Source organism: Falco naumanni, chromosome 7 (genome assembly GCF_017639655.2).
Source record: "Falco naumanni isolate bFalNau1 chromosome 7, bFalNau1.pat, whole genome shotgun sequence".
NCBI classification, from domain to species: domain Eukaryota; kingdom Metazoa; phylum Chordata; class Aves; order Falconiformes; family Falconidae; genus Falco; species Falco naumanni.
In genome coordinates, this window is record NC_054060.1 from 7,199,344 (window position 1) to 7,220,302 (window position 20,959).

Below are 20,959 nucleotides of genomic sequence, written 5' to 3' on the forward strand. Positions count from 1 at the left end.
GAAAAGCTCAAAAGTTGCTTCAACTTTTCACACAGACACAAAAATTTGTAATACTACTCCACTTTATCAGTACTTTCTCTGTGTCAAAATATGCTGCATAGGAACATGAGGTGTTTTGTCTTTGCTTTCTCAGGCAGATGAGTGAGTTTACCAGGTTCACGTACTGACTGGTGTAAAGCTGAATTCAAAGAGGTTATTATTGGAATTGTAGTGCAGGTTTGGGCACACTAGCACCTTCCTGACTCAGCCACGTAATTCAAGGTCTGGCCACACAAAACAGGTGTATACGGGAGCCTTCATCATCAGAAAAATCAGCTTCTGCTTGACTTTGGCCTTAACACAAGTCTTCCTCCTGAAACCAGGACTCTGACAAAGTGTCTTGTACTGCCAAGGTCTTCCTAACCTCATGTAAGAAAAAGGACTTGCACAGGTACCGTTTGTGAAGATGCTGCGCAGGGTTCCTTTGCCAGCTCTTGGAAACTTCCAGAGGACTATTTGGTTAAGATGCACTGCAGTAAAAACTAGTAGAAGAATTTTGTGAACTTCAGCATCAGCAGAGCTTTGTTTTTAAAGAAATTGTCATTTCCCTCTCAATAAGCAGTAGGTAACTAATGTAAAAAACTAGTGATTGTGAAGGTCTCTGTGAGTATCCTCTCCAGCTACAGACTGGCATTTTCAGCAGATACAAGAGGAGGAAATTTCCTCCTCTCAATGAAAAGCAACGAAAGCAATGAGGAGGTTTCCTTCTTCACCTTCCCTCCCAGAAATAATTAAAAAGGAGGAAACTAAAAGTTACCAGACCATTAAAAAAATATGTGGCTTAAAATCACTGCCAGTCGTAAACAAAGCAGACATGAAGTCTTTTCTTCAAATCAGATATTAATCTTTTCCTTCATACAGGGTAGTGGGTTTCATTCTTTCAATGCAAGAAATGCAGGATGGTTACCAGTAACCTCTAAATAGAAAACTGTTGTTCAAACAGTGGTGGAATACACTGGACTGACAAAGAGCCAGAAGCTTCAGTCAATCCATTGTGACCTGCATTTGAAACCAATTATACACACATATACACACACAACCCAATTATATATGGCTACGAAATTGCATGAAATTGGTTTCATATGGGCCTTTAGATTCACTAGTCTTGCACCCATATTGAGATAATAAGAATTTCTTTTTAGAAGCTGGTTTTTAATACTTGAGGCATTTCTTCAAGTGAATTGCTGTAAGTATATTTCTTGGAGAAATTAATGTTTGTGTAACTAGGCCTGTGCTAGACCTCCTCTCGGCAGCGGAGGACAACCAAACACTCCCAGAGTGTAAAGATCCTTTAGACAAGACTGATTGATCAATTTTGTAGAACATGCTGTTCGTATCTTGTGCACTTAAAAGAAAGCCAGAGCAGAACTTGAGTTCTCTGCCCCTGACTGCCTGGTATTTTGACTTGTGTTTAGAAAAAGATAATCATCTTTGAAACTGCAATGATGGCTGGCTAGTTTCAAGCTTGGTATTCAGTTCCAGTAGTAAGACTCCCTCTGTAGCTGAAGCAAAATCATATCTTTGTTCCCCGCATCTTCTGGAAGACACTTTTCTGCCCAGGATTATGCCCTGTGCAGAGCAACTCATAGGTGCTGAGTTTGTGTAGCCCTACGGTGTTCATTGCACAGACCTCCAGGATGTCAGTGGCTACAAGCTGACCTTTTCTTTCAGCACATGTTATTTTTTTGGTTAAATGAGCTTGTGACAGCTTTAGTGAGATTACTGGTTAAGTACGAGTGATTTCTGCAAATTTGAATGGGAAAATTATTTTTTTGTGAAAATAGCATTTGCAAATTTGCTTTTTTTAATTGGGCAGCTGCTTGCTTCACTTATGATAGCCCTGCTTAAAATATCTCATTTGATAAGGTGCTGCTCCTATTTCAGTAGGTGACAAGAGCCAGCAGAGTTCTCCTAACGCCGCTGAGATTATGGGTTAATAAGTATAAGTAAGTCTAAAGCCATACTATCAGCATTACGGTAGTACTTCTATCATATTTGTTAATAGTGTGGTAACTCAGATTCCATGGACCTCATACTTCATGGGGTATCTTCTACTCACTTCTGACCAAGCCAGTGGAAGTGAGAGCTAAATGAAACCCAACACGTAAATCAAAACAGTACCAGAACTGTCATCTGCCTGTGGTGAAAAAATAAGCAGTTTTCCCTATTCCTCTTTCTGTAAATTCTGCAGCTTACAGAATCACAGAATGGTTGAAGTTGAAAGGGACCTCTGGAGGCTGTCTCATCCAACCGCCCTGCTCAGGCAGGGTAGCGTAGAGCAGGCTGTCCAGGACCGTGATCCATAAACAGCACAGCGTTAACCCAGAGCTCCCCATTCTCTACAGTGGTCCCCAGCCATAAGCCCGAGTCTCTGCATAAGGCTTGCCGACAACTTGCTTTCTAGAAAAGAAGGGTAGAACAGACACGATGAGTGACTTTTTGACTCTAGATGCTCATTAAAATAGTTGTTACATGAAAACTGCTGGTGTAATGCTTCCTGTTGTCTTATATTTCTCTTTAGATAGCTAGTGGCCTGCTGATCACATTTAAGGTTTAAACAAAGTTATGCACCATATTTCAGGTTTAAACATCTCCATGACTGTTTTGAATAGTCACAAATCATAAGCAGTTGTTGCTCCCGCAGATGCCTTGTTTTACCAATACCACTGTAATTTCAGGTTTCTAGATAAAGATTTTGTTGCCTTTCACGAGGTGCTTATATTTCAGAAATTTTGGCCAGAGACAGAATTTCCAGCATTACTGTCTCTGCAGTCTGTGGCTTTCCCAGTACACAGTGTGTTGTAACAGGCTTTCTTTTCCTGCCGAACCAGGTGCTGTTATTTCATGACCAGAATTATGGAATTCATTATGAATACACCATTCCTGTAAACTATACTGCTGAAAACAGAAGCGAGCCAGAAAAGCAACAGGATTCTTTGTACATCTGGACTCACAGCGGATGGGAAGGATGCAGCGTGCAGTGTGGAGGGGGTAAGGCTATTTGGAAGCTTGGTGGGACTTGCTGTTTGGTGTTTGCAGACACCAGGCATTAGAGAGGTGCCTGCAGAAGGCAGTGTTGCCAAAGCATGAAGAAAACTGGCCATGGGAATGGATGTTGCCATAATGAACTCAAAGGAGAGCTCATTCTCACCAGCTCTCCCAGCTATCATCCACATCCCCACAGTTAATTTTCACCCAGCGTTTTGGCAGGGACACTGCTTTGTCGGCTCGTTACCCGTAGGCTGGGACTGCACCTGGATTAGTGCTCCACAGATGACTCAAGGCGCCGTGTGCAGCCCCATATCTCAAGCCTCCGTCACATTCTTGGAGCAGAGTTTTCACAGGTGTTCAGGCATGTTCACTGAAAGACACTTGGTTCCCCAGGGATGAAACAGGGGGGGTGGTGCTGTGACAATTCCTGAAGATTGCATCAGACGCTTTTAATGTGGGGTAGACTTTCTGGGAGTACACATGGCAAATCACACTTTTCAGATGATCCCTAGGATGTGCTGAGACAGATTTGCTGAAACCCTGGGGGAAAATGATGCCTGTGAAACCAGAGAATGGTTTGTCAGCCACTGTCCATTGAATTTTCAGTGCTGGAAGAAGTCGGATTTCCCTGAGAAAACATCATTTCCATGCATTCTGGCCAGTCTTTCTTCACCAGCAATTAAAAAAAACACCCAATTATTTATCATATGATGTGACAGAAGGAAAGAGTGCTCATCTTCACGTTGTCAAGCTTACTGCCCTCACTGTACTGAAATCATGGATTTGTTTTTTTCCTGTAAATAGAACTCCATTTAAAGTGGACACTTTTACTCATATATTTAAACAGTAATTTCTTAAAGCCATTACACCATCACATGAGTGAGTAGGAAATTTGTTTGTGGCTCTTTCGATTTGTGTTTCTAGCCTGCCACATAATTAAATCAGTACCTGGCAACATGGCATCCACCAGTAGTAGCTTGGATGTCAATTCACCTCTTATATTTTGCTTGTTAGATGCTTTTACTACTTATCCAAGCTGAAAAGGGCCTTCTTCCTTCCATACAGACTTTCATAATTCATTAACAGGATTTGAGTTGTTTTTTATTATCTGCTGCAGATCATGAATAAACTCAATTTGATGCAGACTCAGGGTTAAAAGAGGATCTTAAGAAACCAAAATAATTAGTGGTAAGGCAAAAAGTACACGGTGGGGGAATGGCATTTTCCTTGTCACAACTGGTCATTGTCATGCTCTGTCATGCCCCCCTGAGGCACAGCTTTTCTGATGTCACACAGCAGAAGGCTGAAACCTGAGGGCCACGCTGCTGCCATTCCTGAATGTCCTGATGCACAGACAGTTTGTGTGAGAAATGCTGACTACTCCTAAGATGTCTCCTGCTGGCAGGGGTTTTAAAGTAGTACATCTGGAGAACAAGGAGATGAGAAATAACTTATTTTGGTGGCTTAATTTCACCACTTTGTGAAATATGAACAAGCTCAGTCTATCACTCTTGAACCCTGGTCGCTCCTTTTCAAACTGACTCTTCCTGAATGGAGAGCAGCAAGAGGCAGCTGTCCTGTCATTACAGTCACTGAGGGGTGGATGGTTGTGTAGTTTCAGCTTACATAGTTGGCACATCTGTCCTAGGTGATTACAGGGCACAGCTACATGTGGAAGAGGAACCAGAAATGAAAGCAAATTGTTTCCAAGATTGTTTCCACATTAAATACTAGAAAGAGAAAGCCTAATGTGTTGTTCCTGCATAGCAGTCAATTTCACAATTATTGGGGAAAGATTTGTAGCTGTTCTGAAAAAAAACCAGAACACTACAAAGGTAAAACAGAAGTGGGAAATAAGATTGCGTGCAGAGGTGGTAGGTCTGTGTACATTACATCTTGTAGAGACAGTAGGTTGCTCCTAGCTTTTAAGTTTTGGTTGAGTTGATATGGTTTTGTTCTTAGCCACTGGTTTCCTTACTCAGAGTTGTTTTTTATTTGACTTGTAGGTGAACGGAAAACCATTGTGTCTTGTACTCGAATTATTAACAAGACCATGACACTGGTGAATGACAGTGACTGCCAACGAGTGAATCGCCCTGAGCCCCAGGTCAGGAAATGTAACACACACCCCTGCCAGTCACGGTAAGGAGTTAAAAAATAATAAAACCCAATATCCTTTTCCTTAACAAATTGCCCATTTCCAAAGCCTCCATCTGGTGAACCTGGTGAAAATGTCTAAAAGTATTGGGAAACACTGTTAACCATAGTAACCAGCTGTAATATTAATTTCCTTTTGTTGAGCAGGTCAGATTTTCATTACCTTAGAGTCCATTTAATGTATGGCCATTAAGGCCAGATTCCATGCAAGCCACCCTCATGCATTGTTTGAGGATGGTTTTCTTTTCCCCTTGGCTGCCTCCTGGGTGACAGAGCAACATGCACTATAAAGTTAGACAAGAGTGCAGTGACTGCATATCCAAACGTGGTTTTGGTGGTTTTAATCAGCACAGAGTAGGATCTGATCAATTGTGAAACAGTGCTACAAAAAAACCTCGCAGGCAGCTCCCAGCCTTTAAGCACTGTAGCTGACCTGCTGTGTTGCATGTCTGATCTGTATTAGCATAGTTCAGACTGGGAGTCTGTAGGTGAAGAGTGTCTCTTCCTCATGTGAAGTTTGTGCCATGTCTAGCAACAGCTGCATAGGTTTGGAATCTTGCTGTACCTTGCTGAAGTCAAGAAATGATGACGAAACACATTTCAGATGCTTTCCTCAGTAAGGGAGCTTTTCTGCATCAGCAGCAATAATTAGAGATCTAATAGTAATAAGTTCTAAAAGTAATAAATAGCACTCTTTTTAATTTGGCAAGCACTTTTTGCTGAATCAGTTTTGATCTGTATTGTATAAAAAAAGATATTTCTGGCCAAAATGACAAAACACAGGAAGGCAAATTAATTTGTTCCATTTATTTACTAAAAAAAAAGTTCACTCTTGGTCTGCAGTAAAGTTTATCAAAATATCCAGTTTTCATAGTATATAGAACATAAAACCCATTTAGGACAAAGCTCAACAATATCTAAAAAAATGTATTCAAAACAACCTGCTAGGTGTTGCATCTTTTATAATCAGACAAGCCAGGGAAACATACCTACAAAGCTAATTGTGCTGGCAGAAACAATAGAGAAAATGAGAAACAGCACGGTTCCCTCTAATTAGACCTGCACTCTGATTAAAGTGCCCTGAAGCAGTGAAATCCAGTGTCAGGTAATCCATCAATAAGGGTAGTCTGTTTCATTTTCTGTCTGCACTGCCTGTTATTGCTGCTGTACAATATTGTGGCCATACAACTTTCAGGGGTACTGAAAGGTGTAACGAGATACCCCACGTGCTTCTAGGTGTGTAAGGAGAGCCAGACTCCTAATGACTTCAAAGAAGCAACTGTCATTTCCATGAGGAAGTTCCCTAAATTCATTGATGCTGGGATTTCCGTCATATCATTCTTTCAGAAAGACAGAAACAGGGAACATCTGCTTGTGTTTCTACCCTGGCATGAAATATTTCATCCCTAGACCTTTTGTGAAGCCATTGGGAGGAGACTGGAGTGAGCCCAGGCAGGTACACGGAGGTGTTCCAGGTGGTAGAGGTGAGGAAAATCAGCATACAAAGCTGTGGAAGAAGTGGACAGCTTCTGCCTCTACTAGCTGAGAGCAACAAAGGGCGGTCTTTGCCATCAGGTCTATTAGAGCCATAAGACCCACAGTGCTGTTTCTCAGTGGGTTTCTCCGTGACCCAGAGCCCTTGTTGAAGTCTCCTCCTTGTTGCACGCTGTCTCCATGACATTGCTGCCTGCCCAGGGTTGCCTGTGGGTTAGGTTAAATCACACAAAACCTCCTGGGAAAGGAATACTCTGTTCCTATATCCAGACTGTGTTCCTTTGGGGATTCAGGTCCAACCCTTAATGTTATTCCAGGGTATCCTTTCTTTTGTGTGGAGTTACCAGGCAATTTATAGCCACAATTCAACACAGTTCTCTGCAGGAGCAATTAGCACTGGTACAGTGACACCCTCATTGGTCCATTTTTTTCAGAGCAATGACAGCAAACACCAAATGTGCTTAGTACCCGGAAAGGCCACAAAATCCTTGCTGATGATCTGATAGACCACACTGCCTCACTCCCTCCATGTAGACTACACTTTCACACTTAACATGCTTTTAACTGGAAACATTTTCAGAAGCACATTCTCTGTGCCTCTGTAGAATTTAAATTTCCACTTGCGTTTGCCCACCCAGATATTAGAAATGCATGCTTAGCATATTCTCTGACCAAGAACATCTTAAAGAAACCATTCTCTTTCACCATGTCAATGCTTTTTTTTATGAGTCTTGAATTTGTTTTAGGGTTTCAAGTAAAATTATTGTAGCATCTTGTTACAATAAGGTCCTTTCCCGTTTCCACTCAGACCTAAACCCTTTACCTGAGGTCAGAAGAAGAAACAATGCTTTCCTTTCTGTAGCAAACCTGCTCTGTTTTGTGCGTTTTGAGCTACATTTACACTTTTACTCAAAATTTAAGAGAATCACCTTACAGAGGATTTCTCTCTAGAGAAGGGTCTTATGGCCAGCACAAAACTGGGTCATAGGGTACTTGGTCTGTTTCTCTTTTGGATGTGCTGTGTGACTTTAATTCACTATCCCACACTGTTCCTTTACTTCCTTTTTCAATCCATGTATAATCTGGATTGCAAACTCTTTGGGATGGGGTGAAATCATGTTGTATAAATGGAGGAAGAGGATGAGGCTATTGCTGTTGAGATTGTAATAAAAATTAAAGAAAACAATTATAACCCACATGTGTATATACATATATATACATATATAAAGTGATCTGGAGGAGAAAAGGGTATGATACTAATAACAGTGCCTTTTTTCCAGCACGATTCGAAAGTGCTTTGCAAATTAGATACCCCTTTGAGCCACCTCTTGGGAGAGGCAAATAACGTGGGGCAGGGGACAGTAGTTTCATGAGGCCAAGGAGAAGATTAGAACTCTGCAACCCAGCATCTGAAAAAAACAAAGCATGATTGAAAAAAGGATTGGATACACTGACATGTTTTAAAATTAAACGTCAGAGAAGAGAATTTTCTTAAGGATTTTGTTGAAACTGGCAAAAGTAAAAGAATCTTTCATTCTTTATTATTGTTACTCTTTCACCTTTTAAAAAAATGCCTCTTTTTCTTCCTATTTTATTTTTTATGTTCCTTGACCCTCTTTTTCCATTAAATTCTTTACAGCTTCCTTTCCTGTCCCAACTGCACCCTATTAGCACCTCTTTATTCTAATCCTTTGCCTAGCTCTTTAGATATTTTTTACAAAACCCTGCTGTAACCAGATGGAATCTGGATTCTTGCATGCGGTGCGTATGGGTTGTTTCCAGCACACTGAGCACCAACCCAAATATATAGGCAAACCCAGCACTCATGTTGGCACAAGACTCAGAAATCACAGATCACATCAGCTGTTATTACTGAAAACATAGGTCGGCCAGTGGCCACACACTTCAGCATGCATGGTTGGGTCTATGAATATGAAACTGCTCCCCTCTAATGCAGGAAAAGAACCAAAACCACATGAAATTTCCCAACTGTTAGACTTGTAATGGCCTGTATGCAAACACTGTTAATTTTCCTCCTCTTTGCTGTAATAGATATTAATAGAGGTTGAGTTCTTTCAGGGACCTGCTAAATATGTGGTGTTCCTACACAGATGCTTAACAACAGCATAAAAACCAGAAATCCCTGCCTTCATCTACAGAAAACCACAGGAGACCTGAGCCCTTATTTTCACTGTTTAAGACTTGAAAGTATCTCCTGAGTCCAAGGCTTAGTTTTCTGCTACTACTAGCAGCATATCGTAGACTCCTTTCCGTAAACTGATTTAGCTCCACAGTCTCCTTCCCTCACTGGAAGGCTCTCCTGTGACCTTGCTGTTCATGTGGGTCAAGATCTTTTACTTCCAGCCTTAATTATTCATTGTCATTCTTCAGTCATTTGTTCTTGCCTCTGCTCTGTTCCTTTGGTTACACAGTGTTTTCCCTCCCCAGTTCTTTGCCTTGGGCTAAGTGCCATATGATACAGCAAATCAGCGTTATCTCGTCCTTCCATCATTTTGCTGAGGTAATCCATTACTTTTCTTTAACTTCCTATTGGGTCAGAGACCATGCATCAATTCTTCATTCCCTTGGTCACCTTCTTTACTAGTGCTCTAATTTTCAATATTTATATTCGTAATTTGAGTGCATAGGTGACAGGAATTGTATGGAGAATTCCAGTCTCAGTCCATTCTAGCTCTTACACATTCACATTCTCCTGTCTTCATCGGCAGTAACTCTCCTGATACATGCTTTGCTTTTTTCATGGCTGCATAATAGTTGTGGCTTACAGTCATGCTAGATGTATTCCCCCTTATTTGTTTCAACATATGAATCTTACTTTAACACAGAAATGTTTGGGTTTAGTCCCTAAGCACACAACCTTGCACTGTATGCTATTAATTTGCATCCTCTCTGTTATTGCGGTAGTCAAGGTTATTCAGTTTTCTGTATGACATCCTAATCCTCTGTTGCATTGACAATGCTTCTAGACTTTGTATTGTCAGCATTTTTGCCAATATTTCAGCAGTTTTCTTCTTTTTGTGCCAAGGTCATGAATGAACATACTACATTAGATTGAATGCAAGACAGATCTTTCAGGAAGTCCACTGGTAACTAACCTAAATTCCTTTCATGCCTGATATTCCTTTATAGCACTACACTGTGGCCAGCTCTCACCTACCATACAAATTGCACATTGATATCCATGTTTCCCAGCATATCACCGGTTTATCCAACGTATGTAAGCATTCCAGCTCAGCAAAAGGATTTCTTTACTGATAATCAAATAGATTAAATCTACCACATTTCCTTTGTCTGAAAAATCAGTTCTTTTAATCAGAGAGAACCAATAAGTCTTGCCTGGAGGAAACCTATGTTGCATCCATTTACCACTATGTCCTCGTCTGCTCTAAAAACTGGCGCGCTGCTGAGAATGCTGAATTCTACAGGGATCCTTTCTTTCTTTCTTCCTTCTATCCTCCTTTCACTTTTCCATCATGGACTGGAATCCAACACTGTGCTCTCCAAGGGCTCACTCACCACAGTGGTGCCCGCTGGGGAAAAAATGAAGCCAGTTATCAGACTCAGCCAATGCCCCAGCTGGCTCAGCACCTCTCCAACCTGCCTGAAAGGCTAGTGACTGCTCAAAGCATGGTGCCTCAGTGTGTGATGGTGGATAGTGCCCTTTGCTTTGATTCCTGGTCTGATTTAAGCTCATGCTGCTTATCTGTATGACCTTTGCTGCCTAAGAGTCCACCTCTCCCTTTAGACTCCACCTGTGACCATGCTCTGCTTAACAGTCCAAGAATACAGAAATCAGTTTGTCTCCCTGATTCTGGCCTGTTTGCACCATGTTTATTTGTGTTATCATCACAGGTAGATAGGGAGCAGAACAGTTTTGAATTTATTTTGTGAGGTAGAAGTCTTGCAAATAGTATAATTTAGGGGGTAACAGTATGATGGAAATCTCCTTGGGAATGTTAGCAAATTACTTGCAGGGCTGTATGGAAATTATACTAAATTGGAGGGACATATTGGGAGTGTCTGTTAACTGAAGGGACTGAGCTAGACATTTAATGGTTCCAAATGATTATGTTCTGTCATTAATGCAGTCAGACTCTTTTGGAACCTGTACAGATGTTTATCATCCACAAGGGTCAATGGCAACAAGTTCAAAACCTTATCTGTTCCTTGTAGTAAGAAACATCTCCTTTGGTGTGTTTTGAATTTGGTTACATGAAAAAAAAGAAAAGAAGGAACAGCCGTAAGGAGGGTTTCAAATCATTTTAGCCTGGAAATCTGGCATAAATAGCAATGTTAGCACCCTCTGATCCAAGGAGGCACCACGTAAGAGCTCATTTTGAAGTACTTCCCAAAACTGGAGTTGGGATCTCTAGAATCAGTTTGAGCTTAATGAATTTGCCAGGACTGTGCTGGACACTGTGCAAGACGCGGTGGCTGCAGGCGGCTGAGCGAGGGGGCAATGCTGCGCTCTGGTGGCTGCTCTTCGGGGACACCAGCCCGGGCTGCCGGCCCTGGGCAGCTGCAGCAGGTCTCCGGCAGGTCTTGCAGGAGTAGAAGCCAAATGCTGCAGAACAGAAAGCCCGAGACACTTCTAGGAGGCACCTTTGTGACTGTGAGCTGATGTCCTGTTGTGGGCGCTTCTGGTTGTCACCATCCACTAGAAGGAGACAAAATCACACTTATTCCGGTTGTAGGCAGCAACAGGCAATCGGTAATTAATTAACTACTGAAAGACAAAAAGATATTTTCAAGCCAATCCAGCAACTCAACTCAGCGGAGCAATTCTGGAAAAGGAGAGAAGGCTTGGGAACAGGGAGAGAGTAGAATGAGGAGAGCTTGTTAGCTACTGCTGAATGCATTTACATCAAATAATTGAAGATGACTTGTTAGAGCAGAAGTTAATTTGGCATTAGTTTTCACATGGAGTCATGAGACAGGTTTCTTAGCTTTGGTGTAAACACCCAGGCTGGCTTACATCACAGTTTTTCCCATTATAATGTTTGACTCAACAACCTTATAGTTGAACATTGCCCTGTTTTAAAATGTTAAATGATCTGTGTTTCTTTGGTTTGAGGCTCTTCAGGCCAAGCACACTCTTTACCCACAAAGAAGGATTAGCAGGATAATCTAGCAAAATATTTAATTGTGAAATTCACTCCTACTGCTGCCTGCTGTAATGCTCTTCACACTGTTTGCAACCTGTGGTGTGAGCTGAGGAAAAGGCACTGCCTACCTTGAAAGGCAGGGAATGGAGCTGGACACCAGTTGCCCTATCAAAGGTAAACCAGTGGATCAGGGTAGGGGTAACTCACAGCAAAAGGGCTCTGAGAGTGCTGATATTCTGTGCCTTAGTGTAGTCAGGCAGCTGCCAGCAAGAAGGACACCAACACCACACTGAGTCCTCCAAAATTGAGCCATCTGCTCATTTTCGAGGAGGGAGGAGGGAGAATACAATGTCTTCCATTTAAAAAAAAAAACCAACTTCCCAAGGTGCTTGTAAATTATAAAACATTGTCTTGTGGCTGATCTTATAATTGGTGAGAAATTAAAAAAAAGTAAAGCTGTCAAAATGATAATCACTAAAGAAAAAAAGAAACCTGTGTGAGTGAAAGTTGGCAAGTCCGTTAGCAGAATGACTACTGTACTGGAAAATTACTGAGCACTGTTTATAAAGGCAATCAGACAGGAATGTTAGTCTTGGAGTCCTACTTTCGACATCAGCAGCTGTATTATTCTACTAGATTCCTTGTACTTTTTTCCAAAAAAAACCCCCAACTTCTAGTGACCGGGTGTGGCACAACCTGTTCCCAAAATCAAGATTCACCTGATTATTTTGACCCCAGTATAACAGAGATACAGTGAAGAGTTTTCAAAGTGTGTAGGGAGAGAAAGATACAATAGTAGAGTGTGCGTGTTCCATGGAAATCATGAGTCCATTTGTAAACAGTGTTTTCTTGCTTCTGCATATTCAAACATGAACTTAGTTTGATAGCTGTAAGCAAAAAATATCTGACTGTCAATTCCACGTGACTGATTCTCAGAAATCTTTTCCAATTGTCCTTGTTAAAATTATCCAGTGTGAAATCCTGGCCCCACTGCAAGCTGGTCTGAGTTTTGCCTAACATCAGTAGAGCCACAATTTCACCCAGGTGCCTCAGAAAACTGAGCAACTTCAACACGATTTTGCATCACAAACTGGTGTTAAAGACAAAACTAGACATGTGCTAACTAGACATGGAGTTACCCTTACATGTACATTAGTGCAACAGTGTACGTTAAACCAAAAGGTATGCAATAAAATCTATTAGAAATAGAAGCCTCACGTTACAGTGCTTTAGATTAGTTTCTGTCACAAGTGCTTATTCAGACCAGCTATGTCTTGTTTGGTAGTAAATTCCTCTGTTACTTTGTTCAGCAGTAGTACAGGCTCATAACTAGTTGTAGTTAAGAGCCAGTTCTAAAGAACCAGGTTTAATAAAAACAGAAACATTTGTGTTATTGCAAATGTGCCTTTGATCACATCCAAGCTATTACTGCGAAAGCAGGAAAATTAATTTCACTGTAGCATTGGGGAGGGAACAAAAGTAATGCAATCCCTGTAGATAGTGAGTGCATGTGTGAATATGTCATGGATGTTTAGTTAGCAGAACAGTACCAGCTTGCAGGCACCGGCCTTCTGTGGGGCTCAAGACAGATATAACTAGGTGAAATTTAATGGGCTGCAATATTTACCCTAGAACATGTAATGGCTTTATGTTATAAAAGGCTACAGATCTCTGAAAGTGGCCTCAGGTCTTTTAATTGCACTCCTCCGTTCCATCCTTCAGCCTTGACTCATTTTATCTTCATGGCACTTTTTCCCAAATCCTTAGCTACAAGTCTTCATTTGCAGACATTCATCTCCCCTGGGTTTATGTGCATAGTGCTGTAGACAGTTTTTTTCCTAGAAAATGTGGGAGTCTTAGGCAAGTAGGTAGAGTGGATAATTCAAGGTTAATGACTAATCCAGACCATAGAAAGATCAAATGATGAACTGAACCTCCAAAAGATATTTCAAGTTTGCTCCAGGGGCCTGCCAGATGAGTGTTGCCAAAGCAGATTAGAAGAAGAACTCCCAATTCCTCAGCAGAGATACTGAGAGGTCAGAGGTTGAGTGAGACTCAGAAGACAGATTTAAAACAGCCCTCTCAGATTGCATGTCCTGCCCATCCCAGCTTTTTGAGGCTATAGAAAAACACACCCTTGTGGGCATTTTTTAGCTAGAAAGACAGCCACTGACTGGGTAGAAAAATCTGCGCTAAAAAGCTCGTCACTTTCTTCCTAAATCTAACCACCAGCAGGGATCATCTGGCTCTTGAGTCTTCTATAGAGGTAGGATTACAAAAAATAATGCCAAGGATAAAGCCATCCCAGTGGTTGTGAGAAAAAGGAGTGTGTTTGTCACGTAAATCAGTGCTTGTTGGAAAAAGAGAAGCTCTCCAGAGACTCCAGCTAGAGCACTGGCATGGTCCAACAGAACATAGGTTGTAACCTGGGAGGGAAAGACCAAACTGAAAAGAACTGTGGTGTCAAGCAATCCCTAAGATCAGTTTACAGGCTTAAAATGTAACTGGAAGCCAAATGCTCTACATGATATACACAGGGCTTAGTGTATAACAGTTAATTGGCTTAGTTAATAGTACAGAGCTAGCTTGGTGTTTTGAGATAGAACAATGGAATTATTTTTACATTTTCATAAGAAAAAATACTTACTTTTTTTTAAAAAATGAAAAGTAACTCTTATTCTTAAACATATCCAGGTGTGTCCAAAAGGTGTAATGACAGATAGAGAGGAAAATCTGTCTGTAGTATAATTTAATAGTAACCATAATGTGATACTACTTGTACATCACATTTTTCTTCCCTGTATGTATATTACTTGCAGATAGTAATTATGCTAATACCTTGCTGCACATGCCTTTTCCAAATACGAACTGGCAGGAATTTTCATATTTAATCACTTCATCCATACATCCCTTATCTTTCCACTTTGGTTGTGAATGATGTGGTTGAAATACAGTTGCAGTGATTCTGTGTCAGAGGCACTAAAATATATTTTCAGCTGCTTATGAAGGGAGCTTTGGGAGAACTGTGGAGGAACATCAGCATGCTGCCAGTGCTGCACATACGACTCGCATTTACTTGTTTGCCAGATCATTTTACAAGCCATTGAACCAAGCAGAGATTTTACGGAGAGGTTGAAGTTTTGTGGTCAAAGTGATCATCCCCTTGATGCCTTTGAAAATAGCCTACTTTACTGATATTATTATTCTTCTTCAAATATTTAATCTGCCACTTGTCTCTTGGATATGAAACTAAAACTACCACTTTCAAACAGCCTTTAATTTCTAAGTATTTTGATTCCACGTAAGCAGCCGTTGTCACCAGTCAGACAGAGTGAGCTGTGAGGTTTCAGTGATCCTTCACATCATTGCCCCACCTTGTTGTAACCACTGGGCTCGGACCAGGGGTGGATGTAGTCGATCGGTAGCTGAAGCTGGCCATACAGATGCCACTCTGACAAAAAAGCTGGAGACTGCATTTTCACCACAGGCACAGCTTTATATTGATTCCCTGGGGTTTGGCTCATGCCCTGTGCAATCATTCTTCTCATGATGATGATAATATTTGGGTTTTCTGTGCCAGTTTCCCAGTTACACTGTGTCATATCTGTGCTAGAGCAACACTAACTAGAGAACACCAAACACGGTAGAAACGAGGTGATTTCTCCCATCCAACAACCAAAAAAATATATATGAAAAAGGCATTTTTTTTCCTGAAAGGAAAGTCATAACCTTACTTCTTAAGGCACCTTGGAAATAGTTGGCACACTGCGTGCTGCCCATCCTAAACGCAAGCTCACAGACAGCCTCTGCCAAGAATGTATTTTTATCTTTCTGCTTTGCTTTCAGTCCCTTTTTCTTTTGCCAGTAGCTGTAGATCACAGTGGGAGTACAGTGCTGAAGTGAATATTAGTTCAGCAGAGCCTGTACAGAAACCGTTCCCGGCCCGGTGACTCACGTTCAGCTCATAAAGCAAAGTCACTCTTGCCCCCTCTATGCATGCCCTTGCTGAGCGGTTCCTTCACCCAGATAGATAACTCCCTCCACATTTGCTCTGACAAGGCAGAGCCCAGCTGATATCAAGGGAGCCTGGCTATTAATTTTCATGAACACTAATTTCTGCACTTCAAGGCTATTTTTGTCAGCTTTTCAGCCCTAGTAGTCGATTACTCAGCTGGCATTTTCCCATTCTGTAAGTAAAATAGCAAGCACTCAGCCACAGAGATGCACCAAAACTACTGTCTAGAGAAACACGTTTGGTGTCGTGCCAGCTGTTTTAGCCAACAGAAATTCACAGATGTGTCAACTGCTTTAATGCACAGGAACATTTGAGCGGGGCCCTGTTCCACAAAAGACAGATGGCCAGCCTGCCCGATCCCATCCTGCTCAAACCAAATGGCTTCTGCCTTCACTGTCAATGCAGTCGTCAGTGCTGTCACACCAGGTCATCAGTCATAGCATTTGGCAAATGAATGCCTGACAATTGCACCAAGTGAAGATGTTTCTACAAAGTGTGCTGAACTGATTTTTCCCTGTTCAGGAATGGGAAGATGGAAAATGGTTGTTTTATTTGTTTAGGAGAAGTTTACACAGCAATTTCAAAGGAAATTTGGTTAATAAGTTGGCACATATGGTGCTCTACCTGAAATATGGGACCCTTCAGCAAAATCACATAGTATTTCTGAGCAGACTCGTTTTTGAGAAGTCTTATTTGAGCCACTTATCATAATAGACAACCCAGGACTGGGTGACAAGTAAAAGATTCATGGTGTAAGGATACTAATTTTGATGACAGTCCTAAATAACAGACCAGAAGGTTAATTACCTGGTGAGAAAGGCATGATAGCCTTCTGGTGCACAGTGCCTGCACAGTTATTGTTCCAGTCTTTCACTTCATACAGGAATGCCTGTAATTACAGAGAACGTGTTCCTCATTGACAGATTGCAGGAAGCATAAATATCGATGCTGTTTGTCTTTAGGAAAAGAATTGTCCCTCCGCACATACTTCCTAATTCAGATTCTTCGCAGACATTTTATTCACTTCCTCCTAGCCCAGCTCTAACCACAGTGGTGCTTACAGCACTCGCTGGAATCAGTGGGAGCCTTTCGGTTGGCCGTACGCTGGGCTGGAAGGCGGCAGGGTGAGAGTGCCTCATTTCCCTTGCGTGCCCACAGCTGGGACTGCTCATAGCAGCCATGCGTTCCTTACTTTGGAGGAACCCCGACACCTCACAACCTTGTGCTGGGTGTTTGCCAAAGAGCCTTTAAAGACATAACAAAGCAAACAACAACAACAACAAAGGCCATGTATTTGTTCCCAACACCCTTTGATCAAAGGGGAAGGAAATGGCAGCTGAAATGTGCTTACAAAGTAAATGAATCCCAAAGGCTCAGAGAAATGCTCCCATCCAGGCTGCGTTATGGCACATCCTTGTGAGCTACGGCACCTCTGAAACAACATTGTAGGATCCTTTCTCTAAGGAAAGTCTTGGGTTTTTGAGTGCTTCTTGAGCCTTAGCAATTAAATTCAATTCAGGCTTTTTAAGAATGAACGTGGCCAATTATTCTCCATTTTTGAGGCCCCTAATGCCATGATCTTCAAACAGATGAGATTCCGATTAAACATCCTGGAAGGCCCAACTGTGAAAAGTGAAATTTCATCAGCGGCCATGAAAGGGTGAACTAAAAGTGAGGCAGGAGCTGTCTTTGCCTCCCAATAGTCTGGGATGTAGAGGATATATATGCTTTGAGCTCATATAATGGCAGGCTAGAGAGGGAGTGGAGGAAAGCCAGGCTGGGCTAGGTGTCTGGCTGTAGCATCATCCCTGTTTGTACGCAGTAAGTATAGGTTCTCTGCACAGCTCCACTGCACAGCGAAGATGTGCATGAGATGTACGAGCCGTTTTTCCAGGTATCTCTCAAAGGCTACAATATTTGTGGGATAGGGTAATCTGCAGACAAGTCTGTCTTTAATTGAGGTGAAAAATGCAGCCACATTGTAGAGACTGGGGGTTAAAGGGAACTATGCAGAGTTTGTGTTTCTGTCTAACATGGAGAGAGGAGTGGATATTCACTTGTATACCAGCAATTTTCTGCTTCACACACTTCATCTCCCAAAGGTGATCAGATGATCTCAGCGCGACAGCAATATAGCATCATCAAAGGACCCACAAGTCTAGGAAGAGTTGTCCATTTGTCACTGCTTTTAAGTGAAGCTTAATGTTTTATCCCACCGGTTTTTAAACATTCCTTTTCTGGCTTCTTCCCAGCTGGGTGACTGGCCATTGGAGTCCCTGCTCTGCTACTTGTGAGAAAGGTGTCCAGCACCGGGAAGTAACTTGTGTTTATCAGCTGCAAAATGGCACCTACGTTAACACGAGAGACCTCTACTGCCTTGGCAACAAACCAACAACAGTACAAAGCTGTGAAGGACGGGACTGCCTTTCTATCTGGGAAGCATCAGAGTGGTCAAAGGTAGGAACTTGAATCAAGAAAGGAGCCAGACTCCACACAGCTCTGGATACACTGGCCGTAATCCAGCGAAGTGCTTAAAATTAAGCACGTTCTCACAGTCAGCATACTCGGTGCCTCATAGTGTTGGGGCACTGGGTAGGATTGTCATTTGTTGAGATGGTCAGTTTGGTGCTGAGGTTTGTATTCCATACCAGATGAGTTATTAAGGCAGGTTTTAGATATCATGCTATAGTAACTGTATCTTTCTATCTGAAAACTCTGACCAGCAGGAACAAACATTTCACTGACCTGAGGCCAAAAGTATAGTAACCCACCAGGGCTTCTGGCTCCATTTAAATGTGGTCTGAAACAAATACCAGATTTATCAACCATCTGCATGTTACAGAGAATGTACAATCTTTGGGTGTTATCCAACTTCTTTTGTGTAATTCCAGGAACATGGAAAAGCTGGTTATACTTTGTATAAAAGATGCATCTCCACACAGTTTCAGAATTAATAAATTATTCTCAGATATTATAAATGCATTTCAGATATAAATGATGTGTGGTCTAGGCATCCTGTGTTTGCTTAGCAACAGAGTGAACCGGGAGTATGCCTACAGTTCATGACTAGAACTCAGCTAATACAGGGCAACTTTGTACTTTGTGAGTAGCAGTGCTAAGGGGATGTCCGTGTTAATTTTGGTAATTGTATCTGTTAGGCTCATCTGAACAATGAGATAATACTCTTGGCGCAGTACTTACAGCTCTACCAGTCTCATTCCAGACTGACTGTGTTATGGGACTGTCCACCAACAGTCATTTCTGTGGGACGGATCTTTCCTTGTTATTTATCTCTATTTTGAAACAGTGAGCTCCTGTTTAAAGCATTGTGAAAGAGCTTTTGCAAAATGTTATTGTTAGAAGTGTGCTTAAAAAGTTGCAGAAGCTCAGGATACAAAGGATCTTGCACTGAGAAACAGCGTCTCTTAACAAACACAACATGGCTCCATTGTCCACCTTTTGAACAGGAAATCTTTGTTTGGCCAGTGAGATGATAGTTAAGTGAGAGTACTGTTTCCTTTCAGTAGGACACGGTACCTGTTCACTAAGGCATGAGATTTGTTTTCTTTCTGATTTCTTTCATTTCAAAAGATGTGGAGAAACACATCAAAGTTTTAATATGTTATCTGATAGGTCTTTTGTACGTTGTATAGGAGTAACCCTTTTCAGATGGTGCCCTCTTTTTTTCTCATAGCTGGACCAGCTGAAATGTTTATAGCTGAGACTATTCTTACAGTTCCTACCTGGTTTATATGGGGATTTTTTACTTGGGTCTTTTGTTGACAGTCCCAGGCACTTCTCTCTCCTTTTTATGAAACAGAGTAAGTCAAGTTACAAGACTTTTTCCAGAGTGGAAATCTTCCATATTTCTGACCACATAATTCATTTGCAAATACATCATATTTTTAGATCATATTTTCAGTAACTGGCTTACTTTTTATTTGATAAATTTATTTACCTTTTGTCGTGCCTGTAATAGCCCACTCCTGATTTTAAATTGGTTCTTGTTCTGGCACATTTCTGCTATTATGTAGCACAGTTGACTCCAGGACACTTCTGATGCTTTGCCAGTTTGAACACTTCTCATAACTAGGACTTTCTTCAGTGGTAATCACTTTAATCCTTAACATTTTAATCTGATGTTGTGGAGTAAATATCACAGTCGTGGTATCATTTTATAAATCATTTTCTCATGTATGTTTTTGAACTTTTTGGTTATACAACAAAAAACAGTTGACCACATTGATGTCTGGTCCCCAACCAAAAATCCGTGTTTTTAAAGCAAATTCCAATGCAATCTTTGTTGTGGAAAAAATTAAGTTCCCCTTTTGTTGCCAAAAACTTGAGGTTGTTTTGGACAAAACACTGCTGAACCCGTTTGTAATGACAAAAATACTGTCAGAAAAAGGTGAATGTTTCTACTGTTAGAGAACTAGAGTAGAAAAAAATATAGATTTCTTTCAAATAAAGGAGCTGTGTCTTAACTGCAAAGTTGTGTTGGTCCTTCACAAAATCTTGTGGGATTTGACTAAGTGATTTGTTAATAAAATAAGACCTAATGATCTCAGCAGGACACTCAGGGACTGCGCTCATTAATTTGTAGACTGCTCTGTTGTGGAATCTCTGTAAAATCTATATGTTAAGCAATTCTTCATGAAAACAGAGGACTTGGGGAAAGAAAAAAAACTCTTAAAGAGGGTGATTTATATGTGACCACCAAAGATCTGTTGGAAACCTTTTGCAAATGCTGTTTTGTCTAGGAAAGTATATGCAGTATTAATCTGTGAATTACTTAAAAGCTTGTGGGAAGAACAAACAGTTGGTGTTTTTCCCAGACTTGCTTGTAAAACCCACCTAGAGATTTCTCCTACTGTGAAAAATACTCCCACTTCAGTTTGATTTACTTTGAGTAAATTGCACCATTTGAAAGATTTTATATATTGTGCTTTGTAGTTTGAGATGAACGAGTGCAACCCTGAGGAGTCCACCCTGAGGGCTGAGGAAAATGATATATAATTTGGGAAAGTCTATACAACTTGGGGCAAATTCATGGCTTTAAGGTACCATTTAGGGAGCTCCAGCTTGGGATCTCTGGCAAGTCTTGTGCTCTGAGGAGTCCAGCAAAGCAATTTCTGGA

General features: G+C 41.3%; 1 protein-coding gene across 1 annotated transcript in view; it reads left to right on the forward strand.

The window, feature by feature from the left end:
• ADAMTS17 (ADAM metallopeptidase with thrombospondin type 1 motif 17) overlaps positions 1-20,959 on the forward strand; it is a 192,426-nt gene that overhangs the window by 147,265 nt on the left and 24,202 nt on the right. The window contains exons 18-20 of the mRNA XM_040602291.1: positions 2,871-3,030; positions 5,037-5,172; positions 18,075-18,279. Of these exons, the coding sequence (XP_040458225.1) occupies positions 2,871-3,030; positions 5,037-5,172; positions 18,075-18,279 (501 nt within the window). The remainder of the gene's footprint in view (positions 1-2,870; positions 3,031-5,036; positions 5,173-18,074; positions 18,280-20,959) is intronic.